Source organism: Lytechinus variegatus, chromosome 10, assembly GCF_018143015.1.
Source record: "Lytechinus variegatus isolate NC3 chromosome 10, Lvar_3.0, whole genome shotgun sequence".
Lineage (NCBI taxonomy): Eukaryota > Metazoa > Echinodermata > Echinoidea > Temnopleuroida > Toxopneustidae > Lytechinus > Lytechinus variegatus.
In genome coordinates, this window is record NC_054749.1 from 32,309,359 (window position 1) to 32,331,620 (window position 22,262).

The 22,262-nt window shown below is 37.5% G+C and overlaps 1 protein-coding gene across 2 annotated transcripts; it reads left to right on the top strand.

Annotated features, from left to right (window-relative positions):
* Positions 1-221: 221 nt before the first annotated feature.
* On the top strand, positions 222-21,655 carry LOC121422213 (ATP-sensitive inward rectifier potassium channel 12-like). 2 transcript variants are annotated; one of them, XM_041617119.1, is made up of 2 exons: positions 222-386; positions 17,443-21,655. In XM_041617119.1, exon 2 carries the CDS (start codon positions 17,481-17,483, stop codon positions 19,083-19,085), a length of 1,605 nt encoding a protein of 534 aa, XP_041473053.1. In that variant the 5' UTR covers positions 222-386; positions 17,443-17,480; the 3' UTR covers positions 19,086-21,655. The 2 variants fall into 2 exon arrangements, with proteins under 2 accessions (XP_041473053.1, XP_041473054.1); XM_041617120.1 differs by lacking the exon at positions 222-386 and adding an exon at positions 13,611-13,732.
* The last annotated feature ends 607 nt before the right edge of the window (positions 21,656-22,262 follow it).

Genomic DNA, 22,262 nt, shown 5'->3' on the forward strand with positions numbered 1-22,262 from the left:
GCATGAGTGATATAAATTCCAATGAATGCGTGTAATAATTTGAATTACTCGTCACATCGATACAATCGTAAGTTTCATGAATAATAATTTTGATAAAGTTCAGTCAAATCATGAGGTTTTGCCAAAAGTGTGTGTTATCAAATAAAAAAATACACCTATGAATAATGGATTGATCCCAATCCCGCCAATGCACACGAAGGCGCGGGCTTTCGTGTGTGTTAAAATGTGTATCATTTGCAATCATCATGCAAGCTAGCTCAGCTCAAGGAATGGAATCTGTACGGTAGACTCAATGAGCGGAACTTGTTTTTCCTTATTTTCTGTTCTATTTCTCCCAGGATTTTGATATTATATTGGAATTATACACAAGACAGCTATAGAATATTGTAAGTATTAAGAATGTACATTTTTAACGCATATTGGTGTTTTTACAAGAGGAGAAGTATCACGATTTGTCATGGAAAACTGAAATGAAATCTCCCCCGTGCTGACGGGGTGGCAAGCTCGTCGTGGTACGCTATCCAAAATAACGAGGCGTAGGTTAGGAAAGTGAAACCATGATTTTTTTTTCCATCATCCTGATGCGAAGTGCTTTGTTAAGACGCTGCCCAAAAGATCCGGTGTGGTTACCACGTGTACTGCAGGAAACACATGGAAAATACCACTCTCTAACACGACTCTATTACTAGTCTATCATAATTATGTGAAATTTGCTCACATCACACTGTCTCATGCTTTTCTCATTTCTGATTGCAGCAAACCTAGCTAGTATTTTGTATTAGAGTTAGACAGTCAAGACAGTCTTATCTTATTTAGTTAAGTTAGCTCAGTGAGGATCAATAAACAGATCTCTTTAATTGAAGTCTTAGTAATACTAGTATAATGTCTAATGTAACATGCATATGAAGCGGGGGGGACGTGTCCCCCCCTAAATTTTTGTTTGATAACCTTTTTTTTTTGCTTGTCAAATTTTTTTCCTGCGTCCCCCCCTAAATTCACGTGTACCCCCCTGAAACGTGTGTTGTCCCCCCCTAAAATTTAGGTTGATGACCTTTTTTTTTTTTTTTTTTTTTTGCTTGTCAAAATTTTTTTACATGTGTCCATCCCAAAATTTCAGGTGGACACCCCCTAAATTTTTTGGCTTCCGCCGCCAATGCCTCGTACACAGATGGCTCGCGATCATGCAGCCTCAATTAAGGCAAAATCCTCCTGATGTGGCACATTGATTTTTTTTTATTTTATAGAAATTTATAAAAAGTACAATACTGGACCAAAATAAAGATTATTATCATGTTTATTCTGTTTTGGCCTGAACATGCTGAAATGCACCAAAACAGAAAAAAAATAAACTTAATTTTAAAAACAGTGACTTTACTTCGGCTGTCACGCAACTCCCACATCCCTTGTTTGTCCGCACTTGATACATAAACATACGGCCATTGATTCCCTCTACAGATTGAGTTAGAACTTCGGTCTCTGTAATACTAATAGATGAGTGAAGCCAACGGAGTTCAGCGGAACTACCATAACAGAGACTGATGCTTTTGGTCTGATCTTTACATCTAATAAGATATCCGGGGGGGGGGGGCAGTCAAATGTATTGCTGTATGTTCATACATGTACATGTAGGGCCTACATGTACATGTAGCTGCTGTACACACGCATTTCCAAATTATTTCCAAACACCCCCTATTCCCAAACAAGTCTTTCTCTGTGTGCAAAATAACCCCCTAAACAAATTTTTTGCGGGTTTTACACATTTTGGCCCCTAAACAGGTTGTCGCCAGAATATGACCCCAGAGAAAAACCTTGGGGGAAAAAACATACCCTAAACATGTTTGGCTATATAAAAAAAAAAGCTTTGGGGAAGAAAACATACCCTAAATATGTTTGACCCTGCAATTGACCATTGACCAGTCTTTCAAATCTACCCCTTTTTTTAAATCTGGCATTTTTGATCACCCGTGTGTACAGCAATATATTTGACTGCCTCCCCCCCCCTCAGTCAAATATATGCCAAGCAATCCTCAAATTGGCAAGAATAGATATTTTGTTATTAAGTAGGTCTAAATATAGGCCTAGATTGGGCGTTGTGGCGTGCACCTGTAATCCAAGCTATATGGGGAAGTTACAAAGTGATGCAGAAGTTCGAGGTTCGAACCCTGGTCACGTCTTTCGGATGGTGGTCACGTTAAAGTTCGGTCCCAGACGTAAATAATCATATCTGATTGATACACGTCTGAAAAAACTCAAATACACACACTAGATTGGTAGACCCCGGGTACACATGTACACATGCGTGACCAAAAAATAAACATGTTGAAATGGGTGGGTTTTTTGTCAGTTATGGATGCTCGTGCACTCGTTGAGGGTATCAAAAACACAGATTTTCAAAAGAGGTGGTTTTGAAAGACTGGTTGATGGTCAATTGCGGGGTCAAACATATTTAACTTTTTTCTAAAGCTTTTTTTTAGACTAGACAAACGTGTTTAGGGTAGGTTTTTTCCCCCCTAGCTTTTCCTTCTCGTTTCTGAAAAGTGTTTGGGTTCTTCCCAATTGTGGTATTTTAACCCTAACTGCACTGGTGGCATACAATAGGCCTACCCATGAATTTAGTTTTCATTGTTATTATATATCAAGTACACAAAACTTGCATAGGGGTCATATTCTGGCGACAACTTGTTTAGGGGCCAATATGTGTAAAGGAAGCCTGCAAAAAACTTGTATAGAGGGTTAATTTGCACACAGAGAAAAACTCGTTTAGGGCGTGTTTGGAAATAATTTGGTCATGCATGTGTAGAGCAATACATTTGTAGATGGGGGTTCTAGTCCCACTTACAAGTTCTATAGATCATCTGAGAACAATGTGATTGATGTATTTCACTTAGTCACTAAAAAAGAGTCATGGGTCTTAAAACGTCATCCTAATTGAAAACATTGCAATAGCCACCCTCTCCTCTGTAAGAAGGAGATACATGATGTAAGCCTGCAGATAGAGTAGCTAAGTTAATTTGTTCCTAGTATACTGGTACATTTACATGTAGCACCCTTATATGAATGATTTTCAAAAAAGAGATATCCGGCCATGAGCACAAGAAGTAAAAGAAGGCTGGGTCATGTATTAAAATTTTAAAATCAAATGGAATCTGGAGCCATAACCATCACACTGCTTATAATTTAAAGGTATTTTTTGAGCAGCCGATTTAAAACATTCTCAAACCAAGATGAAACTGAAACATGTGTACAAGTGCATGTAGTAGAACTAATAAACCCTGAAAACAACCATTATTGAGAATGAAAAGCTATAACTACAAGGCAAACCCTAATTTTGTAAATAGGTGTCTTTTAGATGCCTAAATCAGGCGCGTACGCAAGGGGGGGTTTCGGGGGTTCAAACCCCCCCCTTTTCGTTTTCCTTTTTTTTTTTTTTTTTTTTTTTTTTTTTTTTTTTTTTTTTTTTTGCTTGTCTCCCCAGAGGTCGGTCTGGTCAAGGAGTTATCGGGCAAGCGCCTGATAACTCGTTGGTCTGGTTACGGAGAGTTCCCCTACCCAATAATGTATATGACAGCAATAATGAAGGATCTCATGTTTCCGACGAAAAACACAGAAAAAATTTCCGCTCGCTTCGCTCGCTCCAGTTTATTATATCTTTTATTTCCGCATGTCGCCGACATGATCACGGTCGGTTAGCTCGCTCCGCTATATAATTTATGAAATTCCATAAGTATCTAGTCTCCTGTTCAAGGCCGTATTATGAGTGTTACGAATAGAAGGACATGTAGCATCGACTAATACTTGATTTACTAACAAACTATTGACAAGAAATGTATGTTTTGACGGGAAAACGCGAAAATTTCGGCTCGCTCACTCCGCTCGCTCGTAATCATTTATGAAATTTCTTAAGTTTCTAGTCTCTTGATCAAGGCCATATCATGAGACTTACGAGCAGAAGGACATGTATCATCAACTAATATGTAATCATTACCAACAAGCTATTGAGAAGAATTGTATGTTTTGACGGAAAAACGCAAACATTTCGGCTCGCTTGCTCCGCTCGCTCGTAATTATTCATGACATTTCTCAAGTTTCTACAGTGTTCTGATCAAGGCCATATCCAGGCGCGTAGCCAGGGGGCGGTCGCCCCCCCCAAACGTCCCCAAAAAGAAAAAAAAGAAGGGAAAAAAGGAGAGGTGAAAAGGAAAAGGGAAGGAAGGAAAGGGAAGAAAGGTAGCTTTGTGTTTTTTCTATTTATTCTCTATATTTTTCTCAAAAGAGAAACTCCTTCACTCTTTTTGCTTTAAATTCATATATGAATTTTGCTTCCGCGCTGCGCGCGGTTAAATGACAATATTGAAGTTCTCCATTGTTCCCCCACCTTTTCTCTAACCCTGTTTTTCCACCTCAGCTATGTGCTTCTTGCCAGTTAAAGTTAAAATTGTATACATTAGGGCATGAATTTGAGTAAGGTTAGGCCGAAGTAAATGTATGAAGTTATCTCTTTTTTTTTAATTGATCGCGCAACTTCTGGTCTGGTCGGCTCCGAGCGGGTAAAAATCTTTATATCAGTTTCTGCCGTCACCTCCACAAAGTCAGCTTCTCCCGCTTTCAGCTCATTACTATAAACAACCATAATTTGGGGTAAACAAGTTCATAATTTAAAAAGAGGAAGGTATGGAATTCGTAACGTATTAAATAAAAAAGTACATTATTTTTTTATCAAATTGTATTAAACTTCATGTCATTTCCCTGTATACATTCATCTCCTGTCCTGTTTTGCGCCCTCAGTTTGAAATTTTGAATGACACTTAAGTTTCTTTATATTCAAAATGAAGCGCTTCAGGATAAGTAAAAAAAATAACCATCCTTTATTATATAGATAGATAATTTCAATAAATCACAGAAGTTTCAACTTTATGCGCACTATTTTCCTTGTAATGAAATTCAATAATCTTAGAAAATCAATTGAATTAGAGACGATTGGGTATTAGAGATATCTACATTTGATGAAACGTCCGCCCTTTGAAATTTCAGAGTTTCATTGCTTATCGCGGGGAGGAATATCTTCCTCTACCAATCTTCTCCTCTGTTTTGCGAGTTAAAAATATGCACTGATGCTAAATTGTTTGTAATCAAATCTGATCTTTCCAAAGAAAGTTTCAATATATCTTTGAGAATACCCTTTTCTCGGGACCCTTTTTATGGCAGGAAAAATTGATAAATCACTTTAGCTTCCGCGCTTCGCGCGGAGTTATTATCAATTTAATTTCCTCCATTGTATACCTCTTTTGTGCGTTTACAATCACTTTTGAAAACAAGGTTCAAAATCGCAATATAGTCAACCGAATTGGATGTACTAGAGACAAGAGAAACGGCTCCTTTTCATTTTAATTTATGAAACACTAAAAGCTTGGCGCTTCGCGCGGGAGGGGGAAACTCCCCCTCCCTGCACCCACCCCCTAGGGAGCGCGCTTCGCGTGCTCTGTAAGTGTTGGCACGCTTCGCGTGCATTTACCGCCCCCTCCAAAATGAAATCATGGCTACGCGGTTGGCCATATCATGAGTGCTACGATCCGAAGGACATGTAGCATCGACTATGATCCCAACAAACTATTGACAAAAAGATTATGTTTTCAACGCAAAAACGAGAACATTTCTGCTCGCTCGCGGGTCATGACCGCACTGTTACATACCCATCCCCACTTAAATGTTATTGTCTTATTTGCAGCGCTGAAAAAAAAGAAAAAAAAATCATCACCTCCTCCCCCCCGCTCATCACTTTTTAGAGACTGGGCGGGAGATTAAAAAAAAAATCAGCTCGAAAACCCCCCCTTTCAAAAATCCTGCGTACGCGCCTGGCCTAAATAGTACACATAAGTGTATGGGATGAAATTAAGATGGTGTTTCCAGTCACTTTATGTTTCAATTTTTTAAGCACTCAATAATTATTCTCACACGCAATTTTTTCTGGGCTTCATTTTTGTAACATATCACAGACACAGGTGACAAGTGTGACCTTCTAGCTCAGATTTTTTAAAAGTCAAACCTATGTTAACCAATCACTTCAAAATAAATGAAATGAATTGAATTGAATAATTATAATGAGTAAGGTGCATCAACATCTACATTGCTCGTGATATCCAACAAATTTTGGTTGAGCTTCTATTTCATTGCCCCTTTGTCTCCTTGTTTCTAGTGTTGCTGTAGCTTGTCTGTGGTCTATATTTTGGTTGTTCCACTTTATATGTTTGTCATTTTGCCTCCGACGAAGATTCTGCTAGGATCGAAAGCTTAGGCCCCTTTTAATTTACTCCATTTGCTCTCTTTTATTAGATAAGCAGTTTTCAGCAGCTTCTTTTTGTCATTGAAAAAAGTTAAACAGAATTAGCAAGTCTGTATGTACGTACATTATATTGCAATAGATGGTCATATTTATGACCAATTGTGAGTACTGGTACTCGTTTCTGTGTGATTCAGCGAAGAAAATCAAATATGCATTGAATCACACGTGGTGGAATGATTCATCGAAGATGAAACCCATCATCGTTTGGGATGCACAGCTTGAATTCCCGCTTAATTTTCCACCAAACCGCCGGGAGTGAACGTCATTGATGTGCTTATGAGGCAGCTGAATTGAAGCACCATGGCAGGCTGTGGTGATACTATCTCTTTGTTGAGACAAGGATTAGTCATCTAATGGATTGAATAGAGAGATGAAGCCATGCGAGTCTTAATGTTATGTTCTGTTCAATACTTTCCTTTGTTCATGTAGCAACCACAAGGCTAGGATCAAGTCCATTGTGTTGATTGCCCTTCCTGGTAAAATTACATTGTACATTGATATAAGCCTACATGGTTATTGGTAAAGAAATTAGTCAAGGTGTGCATTATTAGTCAAGGAAGGCGAGCAACCAACACTTCTGGGCCTAGTTAAAAGAATGATTACAATGATACTTCAAGTTTTTAGAGGATTTGTCCTATTAATCAGGGTAGGATTTTTTTTTATTTCTTAGGGGCTCTCTTTTTTCCACATTAGGGCAATTACGGAACTTTGGGGGCTTTTTCTTTCATTTTAAGGGCTAATGGTACTTTTTAAGGGGTACATTGTAATGAGCAATTTTGCAGTTCCGGGGTATAAAAGCAAGTTTTACTCCGCCATGGTCAGAATATTAATTTTATAAATGATATCGAAAATTGTAACGGATATTACGGCGACTCCAGAAATTATGATTGCCACAAAGCATGCATCATGGATGAATTTTTAAGGATGGATTTGGCTGTCATAAGGGTAGGGTCACCCTCATGTATCTCCTACACCTCTTCAAGGTCAAGTACATGTTGGAACTGGTACCATACAAATGGTACACCTTTCTTTGAGATATTATTATTAAATGGATTCTCAAACCTTCACCAATATCTTTTTTATTATTTTTTCTTCTATTTTTTTACAACAAACTTCTTGTTGGGGTAGACTTCCCCTTTAACCGGGTATCACTGCAGCAGTGTGCAGTGAGACCCGTTTACAGTGTAGTGTTTTATGCTGTTATAATATTTCTTAATTTGTTGTTTTATTCAGTTACTGCTTGATATTTCATTTCTCACTCCAGCTTTTTCTTAATCCCTTTCCATGTACCATAGGGCTGGTTTATGTTAATTTCTTTAAATACTGTATATAGGCAAAAATTAGGTATAGAAAAGTCAAGTCTTAAAGAGTTAACTGTATGCCCACCCTTTATTGTTCTGCTTCGTATAGGATTGGTTAAGTACATGTACATGTACATTGTGTGTAAGGTGGCTAGTATTTTTTAATTCCTAATTAGTGTGTCTTGTTGGTAATCCAGCTTAATCAGAATCTTTAAAAAGAGTTAGGTGAAAGCCAAAAGGTGAACAGGGGGGTGATACACAAAGATTTAAGTATGACTTAATTCGCATGATAAGTTTCCAACAAGTGAACTCCGCTCAGTATCTACATTCAGAGAATAGTCTGTCAGTAAAAGTAGTCTATAGTTTCTATTGAACTGATATTCTAAGAACTTAAAGAAGATATAGGGAAGATCTACATGTATCTTGTTAATTATTTTTGAAAAGTATTATTTTTTTATAAAGGAATGGGGAATAAATTGGTAGATGCTTACAAGTATGTCATTACATACGTGACGGCATTTCCTCCAAGTGTTATTTATTCAACCTTGTTTTTCTGCTATCAAAAATGTGTACAATATTATTATTTATTACAATATATTGGATGTTGACATACATTTGATTTTAGCATATCATTTGGTCTACAGTGTATATGTACGTACGCATAGTCTACTTGTAGAGTATATGTGAACATATCATATTTCATGCCTTGTTTCAGTTGTTTGTTATTTATGCTTGATTTATCATAGACAACAAACAGTTCAAATTCCAAAGTCAAATTTATCACTCTTGTTTTTTATTCTTGTTTTCTTTTCACTTGTGGAGCAGTATACTCATTCTGTACGATGTCCTTGTACATTGTGTAAGGGCCTTCACCAAGTCTACCATGCATTTGGAAGCACAAAAAAGTAAACCTGTTGATTTGTGTGTACAAACATGTTTACATTTTTAGGCCTAGTACCTTGTGGAATAGAGCTCAGTAAATGCACTTCAAGAGTTAGGGGAGACCGGGGTTAGTTGGAACATGGAATAAGTTGAAACATTGTAATTTTCTTTAAAGCCTGTAAAATAAATTCATGCAATACTGCCCTCAATTCATTGCTATCAATAATACAACAGTGTAGAATTATTATTGCAATAAATTGAGGGCAGTATTGCATAAATTTATTTTACAGGCTTTAAAGAAAATTACAATGTTTCAACTTACCCCTTGTTCCAACTAACCCAGGTCTCCCCTACAGGAGAGGTGTTACTACATGTACATTTACATGCACTCATGTATTAAAAGAAAATAAACTGTAACAAGACCACCATGATCTAATACTGGCTATACAGGGTACATGTAGAGTCAAAATTTTCCACTATTCAGTCATTTGATCTATTTCGAGTCTTACCGAGTTTGCTTGTGTCAGCTGAAACTATTGTTGAAAGTCATTGTATGGAATACAAGAAATCCATAGAGCCCTATCATGCTGGTGTTTGCTAACCCTCCCGGCTCTTTGTATAACTACCAGTATATGAATTGTAGTACTGCTCGATGAAGGTGCTTTCATGCTCATTCAAAAGTCACAAAAACTTATCTATTTTTTTTCTACCTACATGTAAGTCCAAATTGAAATTCTATGTTTTGCCGTTACAGAAACAAAGTATTTGCATATACAGTACATGTATCCCCAAAGAAAATGAAGCTGCAACTCCTGCAAGTTTAAATAGTAGATACTTTTCAAACAAAATTAAGGGATCTCAGAAGGAAATATCATGGTATATTTACTATTGAGTCATATGAAATCATTCAAAAACCTTGTTAGCTCATAACACTTATGGAACTTTACACAGGTCTGTACAGTGTACATGTACATGTTTTAAAGGGGAATCCAGCCTTGGCCATAGAATGTTGTGTTGGGAAGGAGAAAAATGAATTAAACAGAATGGTGAAAGTTTGAAAGAAATCGGACTAGCAATAAGAAAGTTATAGCTGCTTTAAAATTGAGATCACTAATACCATTTAGATATCAAATTGGCAACTTGGTAAGTAAATTATGACAAGGGGCAAGGACAACTTTCCCATAGGCCATGTACTTTATTATCAGGGATTTGTGGTTTTCTCTTAATTACCCATTCCCCTGGGGCATTAATCTAAATATAACTCAGGTAGTATATTGTTTAATGTCCTCATGAAAGAAAATACAATTTGAAATAAAACTTTTGGGGAAAATGACATTTTAGCCATAATATGTATTGAAGTACATGGAAGAGTAGTCCTTGCCTTACATCACTATGACATCACATAAGCGGCCAATTTGAAGTCTCCATAGGTATAGTGATTACCAATATTTACGAATTCTAAAAATTCATAACTTTCTTGTTATTTGTCCAATATTGTTCAAACTTTCACCTATCAACTTGTCTGATTTTTCTCTTTCTTATAAAAACAAGTTTTTATTTGGGTTGGATTCCCCTTTAAGTGTGTGGCTGAACACAATCATATACATGTATTTTGAGGCCTAAATAAGTTCTTCTAGGCCTACATTATGTAATGAACAATTATTTCATGATCAAGTGGAGAGGAAAGTGTACCTTATAATTTCTTATTTGTACTATTCAAGTTCCTTTGATGCCTGCATTGGTATATTCAATACTTGACGATGTGAATTGTTAGTTACCTAGTTATTTGTTATGCCAAGGCTCTCCATGGGGGCAATGTGGGTGTTGTGATGCTGTACCCGTTGCCCTTCACCTGGCCTGGTGATTGGTTAACCATTTGTAATTTGTCATACACAGCATGGCGTGAGCAGGGAACTGTTTGTTAGGTATGAGCAAAACTTTCGCACATGATCACATCATGATAAAGTGTAAATACATGTGCATACGCATACATCCATCCATGCCCATGCACTTGGCGCACATATTCACTACTGAATGATACGCACCGTATAAGCTAAAACAACAACTACAAACAACAATTTGGATTCCACTGTCTACGTACAACTCTTGTTTTAGCTCATGAAGGGGGGGGAATGTGTGTTATTTTACGTGTTTCATTTTTTTTTGTTTTAAGTAAACAAGTATTATGTTTAAATGAAATTCCTTGTTTTCATACACTGTAGAGCTCCATTTTGTATTTATTTTATCTGATTTTAAGGGAGGGCTTACATGTAAGAGGAGTTGTTCTTACTTTACAGACACCGTTCTCATACTTTCTAAATCTGGTTTACTGGAAGCTGGTTCAGGAAACAAGTTTGGAAGATCGCTTTGCGAGCATTCCCATTTGATCACTTGAAAGTTGTTTTCAAAACCACTTCATGTAAAGCAGTCTTGTTGCTACATGTATGGGAACACTCTCAGTGGGGTGACATGTTTGGCACGATATTCGAATCGCAGCGTAGGAATTCCACATACAGAGTATGGAGTAGTGCGCTCGAAATGTGTGAAGATCGCTTCCCGAATAACGGTTTTGTCCTCACGCTAAAACCAGTTTAACACAGCAAAGTGATCTTCAAAACTACATCGCGAGGTGGTTTTCTGAACCGGTTTGGAAGATCGCTTACAAGACCGCTTTCCAGTAAACTAGTTCTAGGACAGTAGTGAGAACGGTGTCTTATTATTCAGACAAGACCGCTTTCCAGTAAACTAGTTCTAGGACAGTAGTGAGAACGGTGACATAGACTAGTTCAGTCACCATTGTACATGTACATTGTAGTTCAATACAAGTTTATGTTGGGATTTTCCCTAATACTTTGTAGACGTCTCTCGGTTCATTATTTTGTAATTATCCTACAGTAGGAGACTACAGTGTAATTATTAACTAGTACGATGGGGTTTTCTACTCTAACGTACAGTGATGCATCTTATTGCTAATGGCATTGATTTTCCTTGTAGTCCCAGGCAAAGTGATCCATGACCCGTCTGGGTAATGAGCCTATTCATCATTTGACAAAGGTTGTCGATGAAGATGATTAAGTATGAAATTAAATTACAGTATGTGTAGTTACAGTTGTAATTAGGTATTCATTGTTCCATTGATTGCAATGTTTCATTATCGTGCATAATGTAGTTGGCATGGAAATGAAAAATGAAAGCTTAAATGGAAGCTGTCCAAGAGTAATATTGGTACAGTACATGTGTATGGCACTTCGAGTTTGTCCAAAGCCTGGCTTGGTAAAGGTTCATTAATGATAATTAACTCTTTGCCCGCCACGGACGACTAGAGTCACATACAGTGGACCGCCAAGGACGACTCAAGTCACAGTTCACACAGAGTGCATTAAATTAAGTCTATTGTCCATGTGCACTCATGCACAATAGTGGTAGGCCTATGTGCATCGCATTGTACAGTGTACACACAAAGCTTTTCTTTACAATAAACCAATCAAAAGATATTGGGAGCTTAATTAGCATAAGTCCATGCAAAACCCCTCTTTGGGTTGCACCTTAAAATTAATGTGGCAGAGGAGATATTAGGTCCTTGGCGAGCAAAGAGTTAAGAAAAGTTAGGAAACATATGCATGCTTTATGCAACCGAGGCATACATATTAGCATGTACATTAGCCGTACATATCATCCAAGTAAAGTTTATGATCTTTAAATGCAGAAGCAAGTGATGATTTTAAAGAGAATTACTGAGATAATTAGACCCCGTTCTCAGTATTGTACTACATGTACATGTAGTTTAATAGTGGAAACCGGTTAAGGAAACCATATCGCTTTCCTAGCGTTCCCATCTGATCACTTGAAAGTGGTATGGTATACAAATAGCGAATAGCCAGGCATGAGTGCGATGGTGCGAGATTTCACATGAGGTGAAAGAAAGATGCTCTATTCAACGAGGTGTTAGCCGAGTTGAATAGAGCGTTTCTTTCTTTCACCGAATGCGAAATCTTGCACCATTGCACGAATAAGAATATTCGCTATTTGTGTTGTACAACGCCTCGGAATCTAGCGAAAAATATAAAAAAAAGAAGTTTTTCCCTCCAGTAATCTATGAATAGGGAGAAAATATTGAAAGTGAAAAGCAAAATCCCACAAACCGGGCCCACAAGCTACAAGCGCACATGATTTTGGACAACATTGCGCATTTAGCCAGCGGGCTATACGCGCATTGTATCTTTTCCTTATTCAATGAAATCGCATTGTGACGTCACCCCCTAAAGCTGTGCAATGGTACATTTTGAATGGTACGTCTTGTGTGCAACAGTACAAATGTGTGACATTCAGCCTCACATTTGATCGCATACAACAAGCTAATTAGGCGTTGTACAATATTTCACAACCACTCCACGTAAATCAATAATGATGCTACATGCATGAAATTTGAATTGGCAGCATAGAGATCTTTAATATGTGTGAAGTACATTGTAGTGTGCCAAGCATTGACTGAAGAAACTAGTTTAACAAGGCAAACTGGTTTGGAACTATTTTGCACTAAACTGGTTTCCACTATATACTATTTTTAGGACTGTAATGAGGTCTGAAGTCTTTTTTTATCTCTTGGGTCAGAAATTAACCACACTTTTAACAGATAAACTATCCCTTTTGATGAGATTAAAGGCTTAAGCTTAATCCCTTTTCAGACTTATCTCAGTTGTAGCTTACACTAAACTTCTCTGAACAATTTACACTTAATAGAGGTGGGTTAAGGAGAATTTAAACACAATAAAACAAGCTGGACTTGAAAACAATAAGTCAGTGAGGATTTATTAAGAGTGTTAATGGATTGATTATCCTGATTCAGAGATTGCAGGCTTAAAGCTTAATCCCTTTGCCAAGTGACCTCAACAAGCCACAGAGCTTAATGAGATATGATTGTCAAGATCCATTATTTGGCTTTGGTCACTTTCTTTTCTTGGCACATTGTAGTTCTTTGTACACAGTTGAACAGCTCAAATTAATCATTGGCAGTGGGTATTATTTGAGGGGTCTTTGGAGAACACTACATGTATCCTCATCCTGATTTACATGTATTTAGTTTCATGAGCTCGAGCCCAATGTGTTTGAGGCAAACTTACATGCATTGACTTCAGACTGGTTAAGATTCAATCAGAAATCCTCAAAGAAAACTTCTGCTGTAACTTGGCTCTACAGTTGCTTTCTAAAGGTATGAACTGTAAAACAGTGCATGAATTGATGTTGTGTTCATCAACATTTACTTCTGTGTCTTTGTGGCGTAAGAATTATACCGCTCATGAAAATGTTTGGCTTGGAAGGAAATGTTACATAAAGAGAGGTGGTTTGAGATGGATGTGTTCTATGTTGAGGAGAGAAGGTGGAAAGAGCATTGGCTCTGGAAGTGAATGGCATAAGAGGAAATGGAGACCAAAAAATGACACGGAACGGTGAAGAACTGTATCAAGCTGTAAGGTTGGTCTGAACAAGGAGGATGTTCAGGACAGAAACAAGTATTAAATGGAGGGATTGTCATCATGGCTATTAGAGTCTTGCTGAATGAAATAAATGATTAGTCTGCTGGCACAGACCCTTGGTTTTCGCAATCTGCATAGTGCATAATGCAGAGTCTGAAGTAGTGAGACTAGATTCACTATGTAATGTGGCTAGCACTACACAGACATCTAGGCATCTAGTCTTTACTCTAGACCTGTTATTGGTTAAAGTTTCAAATACGAGTCTGTGCTTACAGACTACTAAATGATGATGATGTATATGTAGGTTGCAGTGTTTAGATCTAATGAAACCGCCGTCTTCATGCCAATAATCAACAATAGAAATTTTAATCAATCAACCTTCTTCAATTATCTACTCCCAATCAATACCCCTTCAATAACAGTCTAAAACGGGCAGACAATAACCAACTGGAATCTAAAAGAGCATTTGCGAGTATTACAGTCTTTACGTTAATATCATTAGATATTGATAAGTCCTTGGGGGCCAGTTTGGTGGCTTTTGTTATGCTACACCTTGTCAACTTTTGAAATTTTTGAAGTGATGTATATGTATGTTTGTATATATTGATTAATGTAACGGCGGGATAATGTGTTGTGAAATTGTATAATCTGGATATCATGTTTTCATCAATAATCTGTGGGCAGTCATGTTTGAAGAAGAAAACAGTACTCCTGTTAGAAACATTTGTGCATATTCCACTCCTATCCAGTTCAGGCCAGTGTATACCTACTGTGTACATGATCTTTTAACTATTTTAACACAGGTTAAACCCTGTTCTCACATGTCCTTAAACTACCTTTTTTATAGTGGAAACCAGTTTAATTTGTACATGTAATGGGGATTCCGAAAGCTGTCTTAGTAGCGATCTAATACTGAAATAATAAAAAAGGTATCTATTTTGGCTAAGAAAGCTATGTGTTTGAGGTCAAATTTGGAGGGTATGAAAAATCAAGACTAAAATGTTTTATAAAGGATGTACTTTTTGCCCAAAGAGTCAACACTACATGTTGAGAGTACAATTTGCGCGAGGTGTGGGAGGTGGAGCTGTACTAAACCCAATGATGTGAAGGAAAACTTAGGACCGACGTCCATGACATAACAATTTAAATATGGCTGTACTTGTTTAGGGGTTAAATTCAAGGAATACATGTACTTGCCAATAGTATCATTTTATGTCCAATACTTGTTAAGGGTAGGGTTTCACATGCCAATACTTGTTAAGAGGTGCATTTTCAGAATCTGGAAAATATGTGTTTAGGGTGCTTTTGGAGACCTTATGGTCGCGCATGGTATCCACTCATCAATGGAAGAGCCCCCCCCCCCCCCCACCGGTTCTGGACACAGTTCAGGAGTTGGTGTTAAGAAATCCAGCAAAGCAATCTTGACTACCAGTTCAAGAAAGTAAACTGAGAACAGGGTCAAAGTTTACTAGAGTTTACAATGGTGTGACAACAAACCTCTAACGCCTATGAAAGTTTGATAACTTGTTATTGTTCAGTTAAGAAGGTCCAATGCCTTCTATTTTTACCTTCTTAAAAAATTCATAAGCTTGTCATTCCCTAACATGTATACATGTAGAAGGGACCTCATGCTGGTATTTCATTTGATGGGATGGAATCCTCCATGTCTTATTTTTCACACTCCACTTATTATCCCGTTCACAAGTTTCCCACCTTAACGCCTTATTAAAGACCCTCCCAATTCATTATTCATAGCTACAGACAAAGAAGCAGTTGAGATGAGGCCCCGGGCTTAGACAGGTCGCCGCAGTGCGGTCTTTTTGCCTCGGATCTCGGACAAAGATGAAAATCAATAAATTCTCCCCTTACAGGCCTTCCTCTTTGAGTTTTAGAAATGGAAGTGAAGTATTAAAATAATTTACCCAGTATCCCAATCTATGCTTTAGAAACAATGTTGGTAATGTTTTCTTTTTTTTGGGGGGGGGTTGTTATCTTTTTCATGTAGTATTCACTCCTGAACATGTCTCCATAAACAGAGATTACATACTCTAGAGAGCAAATGTGAAGTATAATACTGGACAGTTTTTAATAAATTCTCTGTCAAACTTTACCACATTTATTCAATAAAAATAAACTTATTTGCTATCATTAGCATGTGCAGTGAATAAGGTGATGAAATACATGTAATGTGATGCCTGATGATATTGTGAATAGATTAAGGATTATATTTTTATATCAGGCATTACATAATTTTTTTTTTGTATTTACAAAATTTAACCCTACAAGTCTTTATTCATCTTTTACATGTATCTATGTTTTCATAAAAGTTTAGCACTCATGTTTTGTTTGGTTGAAATACTCTGTTTTATTTTCGGCCTGTACTTTTTGACCCTTAAAATTTGAAAGACCCCATCTGCTTGTTTCTTGATTTAATTATTTTGTGAGATTGATCGTTATGTAACGCCGCTTCATTAAGGCATGCTCGGAATATTTGCCAAAGTAATTACTTTCCAGCGGTAACGTGTGAATGAATTGTTCTAGCCAACAATTGCGATTGAGATTGACATGTTAAGTAGCACCTTCAGAGGCCAGACAGGGTTGTCATTAATTGAGCGAGGTTAGCAGAATGAACATAACATCGACAAGTTTATCAGAAAACAAAGTGCTCCGGAAAATGGAGTGGTTGTCACTTGTCAGGGTTTGTGGAGCATGGAGTGGTGAAGCAGTTTGATGAACATGTGAACAAGGCGGCAAACTCATTCGTGCCAAGCAGGTGCACATTGTTGAGATACCCAACAATCAGAATTTTAATTGATGATCTTTAGTTAGATGAGGCACACAGATTAATGAAGAGAGTACCAATGTGTCCGACTAACAGTCCTTGTATCTCGCTGTATAGCATGGTTGTTGTGCCTTTCAGGTACCCTGTGTTCAGTATTGTGTGTTCATGAGTTGATAAGACAAGGTGGAGTTACATGTATCAATCATTTGATCTTTATCATTGAGTATACAGGTTCATCAGCAGAGATATTTCCATGTCTCAGTCATTTCAAATTCTTGAAAGCAGTTTGTATTTATCCAATATCAACATTACATATATGAGCTGATTACAAGACAGGAATCGCTTGGCTTTGTGGATGACTGCTTGTGGAAGTTCGCGGTCATTCATGAATCAAGATATTGATGATTATTCATGTCGCAGTAGGCATATCCTGTGTATCAAATGCCCACAGCACCAGTGCAAATATGGATGAAATGACTTGCATTTCATCTATGACTTTGACAAAAAAAGATGTAGTTTACATCTCATCATCTGGCAAAATGGTGCCACATTCTGTATTGTATTAAACAATAAAAAGCATACATATAATTGAACATTATGAAATCTATGTATTTTTACGGTTTGGAAGATAAAGTAATATATATATATTTTTTTTCAATTCAGGTTTCTTTTGAAGAGCAAGCACTGAGAGAGGTCTCGCCATGTCTCGTTCTCGTTCCGTCGGCGAGACGGACCTTTATGAGCCGCTTGGGTTGATGGAGCCCCCTAAGATGGAGGCAGAAATGGACCGGCGTGTCAGCAACACCAGTCTCTCTTCGGAGAGTGCTTACAGCAGTAACGGGAACGGACCTCCCATCCCCACACATCACAACCGGAAGGATTCTGTCCGTTCCTACAAACTGCGAAGGAAACTCAAACGCAGGAAACTCATGCAGAGATTAGTGGGGAAAGATGGGGTGTGCAATGTGGTTCACACTCGAGTCGCGAGGTTACGATTTCTTGAGGACATGTTCACAACCTTGGTGGATTTAAGATGGAGATGGAACCTGATGGTCTTCACCTTCGCGTATGTCATTGGATGGTTCATGTTTGGACTTGTGTGGTTTGTCATCGCTGCAGCACATGGTGATCTGAACGCCTCAAGTCGCAACCTAACAGACTGGGAACCATGTGTGTATAACATGGAAACTTTTACAGGTGCTTTTCTCTTTTCATTGGAAACCCAGACAACAATCGGGTATGGTTTTAGGAGTGTGACTGAAGAATGCCCAGTTGCAGTCTTGCTAGTTGTAGTGCAGTCTGTCATCAGTTGTCTCATAGATGCTGTATTCATCGGTTGCATCTTTGCCAAAATTGCTCGTCCAAAGAAACGGGCCGCTACTCTAAAGTTCAGTCGGAAAGCTGTTATCGCACAAAGGGATGGTAAACTATGCTTCATGTTCAGGGTAGGAGACATTCGCAACAGCCATTTGTTTGAGGCTCACTTAAGAGTCTACATGATCAAACCAAAAGTCACACAAGAGGGTGAGATTATACCTTTGTTTCATCACAACATGGATCTTGGCTATGACAGTGGGGAAGACCGTATTTTCTTGGTTTGGCCAATAATTGTATCACACACAATAGACAAAGACAGTCCACTCTATGAGTACTCCTGCAACACGATAGACACCGCTGACTTTGAAATTGTTGTAATCCTTGAAGGCATCGTCGAACAAACAGGATTGACCACTCAAGCTCGTACATCCTACATGCCTGGAGAAATCCAGTGGGGCTATCGCTTCTGCAGCTCAGTTCTATGTCTGCATAGTGAGTTTGATAAACAATATGACATTGACTACTCTAAGTTTGAGGAGACCTACGCTGTCCCTGGTCATCCGAGGAAGAGTGCCAAAGATCTTGAAGAAATTGAGCAAAAGGAAGAGGAAACGACAGAGAGCCAGCTAGCTAAGCTAAAAGACCTCATCACCAGTGTAATTGAGGAGCAGAAGCTGCAGAGATGGAATCCTAGGATGACAGAAGAGATTTTCTCACGTCGCTTCAAGCAGTTTGCTCGTGGGGACTGCAATGGAAGGAGTCTGAGCACTGAACATCTAACTCTGAAGTGGAAAGCCCCAGACGTCAGTAGACTCGTTTCTATTGAGTCTCAGGGTTCTCATGAGGGTTCGCACGAAATGCATCCCCTGCGATGTTGTGACTCCCAGACCACGGAGGAAATGTCACTGACCAGTCAACCAAGTCCTCTACCTGAAGAAGCCCTCAAGGAGATGCCAGAGGAAATAAAAAGGAAAGAGTCAAATGTATAGCAGTACTACTGAAGAAATGGTAAGACCCCTGTACGATATTGCAGTGCAGAATATACATGTAAAGTGTGTCCAGAGATTTATATTTGTATATAAACAAATACCAATAAACTTTGTACAAGACAAGTTGCTTTCATTATGACAGTACGTTAGTGTTCTATTCTGTGGAAGGAAAATTTTATCATTCGATGCAAAAGAACATTGTATTTTATTTGTGTACATGGAAACTCAAAGCATAAACGATGATGATCTATGTGTACATACATGTATACATGTACATTAAGCCATTTCAGTTTGAAAGATTTATGCAATTTGCTAGGTGTGAAACTTCATAGTTTTCTGTTCTTAAATGTTGTTTGTAACATTTTGGAATTGTGCTGTGTTATTTGTCTTCAGTTTATTCAAAACTGTCTTCCATGGGAATAGAGATTGGTTACCTACATACCTGATGTGCAAACAAGACAGTTTCATGGTAGCTAGAGATTTTTTGAAAATCACAGTGTTCTGATAAAGAAGGTTTACATCCCATAAAGGCGTAACACAGCTCAGATTTCCAACTGGCTGCCATCCAAAAATATTCCTCAAATCTGTGTCATGCAATCGTCTCGTAAAAGTGAGCGCAAATGAGAGTCAGTCTCATTTGCAGCTTGCTATTTATATTTTTGTAATGAGGAATCTTGGTGAGAAAGCCTTATCCAGATAGATGGTCGTGGTAATTAGGAGTGACGGCTTTGGATAGCTGTACGGTTCAGGGAGGCTTGGGGGTTAGGGGTAGACCATTAGACATTACTAAATTAAGAATGAGGGATCATGGCTGACAAGAAGTGTGAAGATGTTTTTCTGTAACACCATTCCATTATCAATAGCCTATGTACCTTTTTGTCCACATTTTGGTATACAGTATTTGCATTTCTAGTTTGTGTAGGAGGAATGACCCAAATAAACAAAAGTGGTCTACGTTGTAGTTCTGCTGAGTCACACTCATGTACATTGTTACTAATGGTAAGTTTGATCTTTTAACAGCATTTTACTTCAGCTTATCACACTGGTACCAATATTTTTCCTGAATTATTTTCAATTATAAAGTTAGGTACATGCAATTTCAAAGAAATTTTTATTTAAGTCAATAATACATTGTAGATAGGGCTGGAAGCAATAATATTTGCGGAGATATTCTTATTTTTCTCATGCATTGAACCATGGACCTGCTGGTTTATTCATGGAGCAATGCGACTATCTATATACATGTTATTTTTGCATGATTGTTTTAAACCCCTGCCAAACAAAGTTTGAAGGGGTAGGAATCAGTGTACTATCGGTAGGTCTGTTGCAAATCTTGCGCATTGAACTACTTTCTCAATTTTCAACCGATTCTCTTGAAATTTGACCACACATTGTTCTTGGGGTAAAGTTGTGCAAGACACATTTTTCGAACATGTTGAAAATTGTGTTGCCATGTTAACAGCATACATGTAAAATGCCTAAAATTAGGTGCAAATCATGCGCATCAAACTACTTTCTCAATTTTTAAACAATTCTCATATTGTGCTCACACATAGGACTTTGGGTAAAGATGGTAAGACATTTTTTTTTTCTCCATTTGTTGCAAACTGTTGCCATGGTAATGGCATAGGGCAGGGGTATTAATCACCTTCAGTGATACATGTAGTTCTAGTTATCTTATGTACACTTTATAATTCAAATCCTCAAGTATGTACATGTATACACAACATAAAAGAAAACTGTTTACGTGTGAAATGTGTGTACAAGAAAAATAAACATCTTGGATATTTTCTATTCATCATGCTCATTATTGTGAACTTTAGTGCTGGGCGATATTTGATTTCAATGTTAATCAATTACAGTATCGCCAACTTAATGTCGCTGAGAATGCAATAAATCGCTGATTCAGAATATTCATAACGTTAATTATAAGCTACAATTCCGTGGGTGCAAGGAAAGGGGGAAATGAAAGAAATACTTTCATCATATGTTTATGTACCAACTTAAGTTCTGAGTGCAGAGTAGGTTTGAAGCAATTCAGAGCAGCATTTATGGTTAATTCATAATCACCACTATGTTGGCCTTTTACTCCGTTATATAAAACCATGATCTAATATTCAAAATTATCATTTCTATAATATTGCTCAGCACTAGACTATAGTTAATTATGTGATCAGTACTCTGGTAAATGATATTGTGTAATGGTGTATAACAGGCTGTGTCGTTGAAATAATTTGCTTGAATTCAACATGTTACATGTTAATACAGTACATATTGTACATGTAAGTATTCTTCCGGGTGGTGCCTTGTGACTTTATTTCAACTGTACATCGATCACCTATTGTCTCATTATTTATTTTCTATCGTTGGTATTCAAATTTTGCATGTTTTTTTCATTTTTATTTTTGTTTTTTTAACTTTCATCCGTTTTCATTTATGAAATAAAAAGGTCTGCATCATTCAAAATCATGTACATCATTCAAAATCATGTGTACTTTCATTAAAGTCTGCATATTACTTGAACTGATATTCTAAACAGTTACAGTTACCTTCTGAAATTTTCATGTACATGTAAGTGACATGATACAAATACAATGGTCCTTCTGTTCTACATGTATGCCTAGTGTATTCTTTATTTCAGTGTGTCAGGTATCATGCATTGTACATTGATAACAAGATTCTAATCTCCAAGTCCTACTCCAAACTAAAGTCTGAATTACATGTACATGTACTGCTGCCCCCATGAAAAAAGGATAAGACTTTTAATCATTTGTATAAAGCGATTAAAGCCTTTAACTATATATACAGGGGGCATGTAAAATGTGGAAAGTTAGATTGAGAAAGAAAAAAAGAGAAACCTGGGCTCCGTAACACACGGCATAATAATTCATTGTACGCTTGATTTTTACTGTTGATTGTATATTGTCAATGCAATCAGTTGTAAAAATTTGTTCTACGATCATTGCTTAGCTTTTGTGTTACGGGCTCAAGGTCATATAATTGTAGTCTATCCACATTATTACTTCAAACATTCAAACGATAACACAATCACTTACACACACACCAGCATATATTTTTAATGGGTTTCAATGCATTCATTTTTTTTTTGGGGGGGGGCAAAACTAGGATTTCACTGTTGATGTCTGATATAGGATGTGATATCCAAGTATTTTAATA

Coding starts and splice junctions, on each gene's coding strand:
- LOC121422213 (XM_041617119.1), top strand. CDS start 17,481: ATGTCTCGTTCTCGTTCCGTCGGCGAGACGGACCTTTATGAGCCGCTT.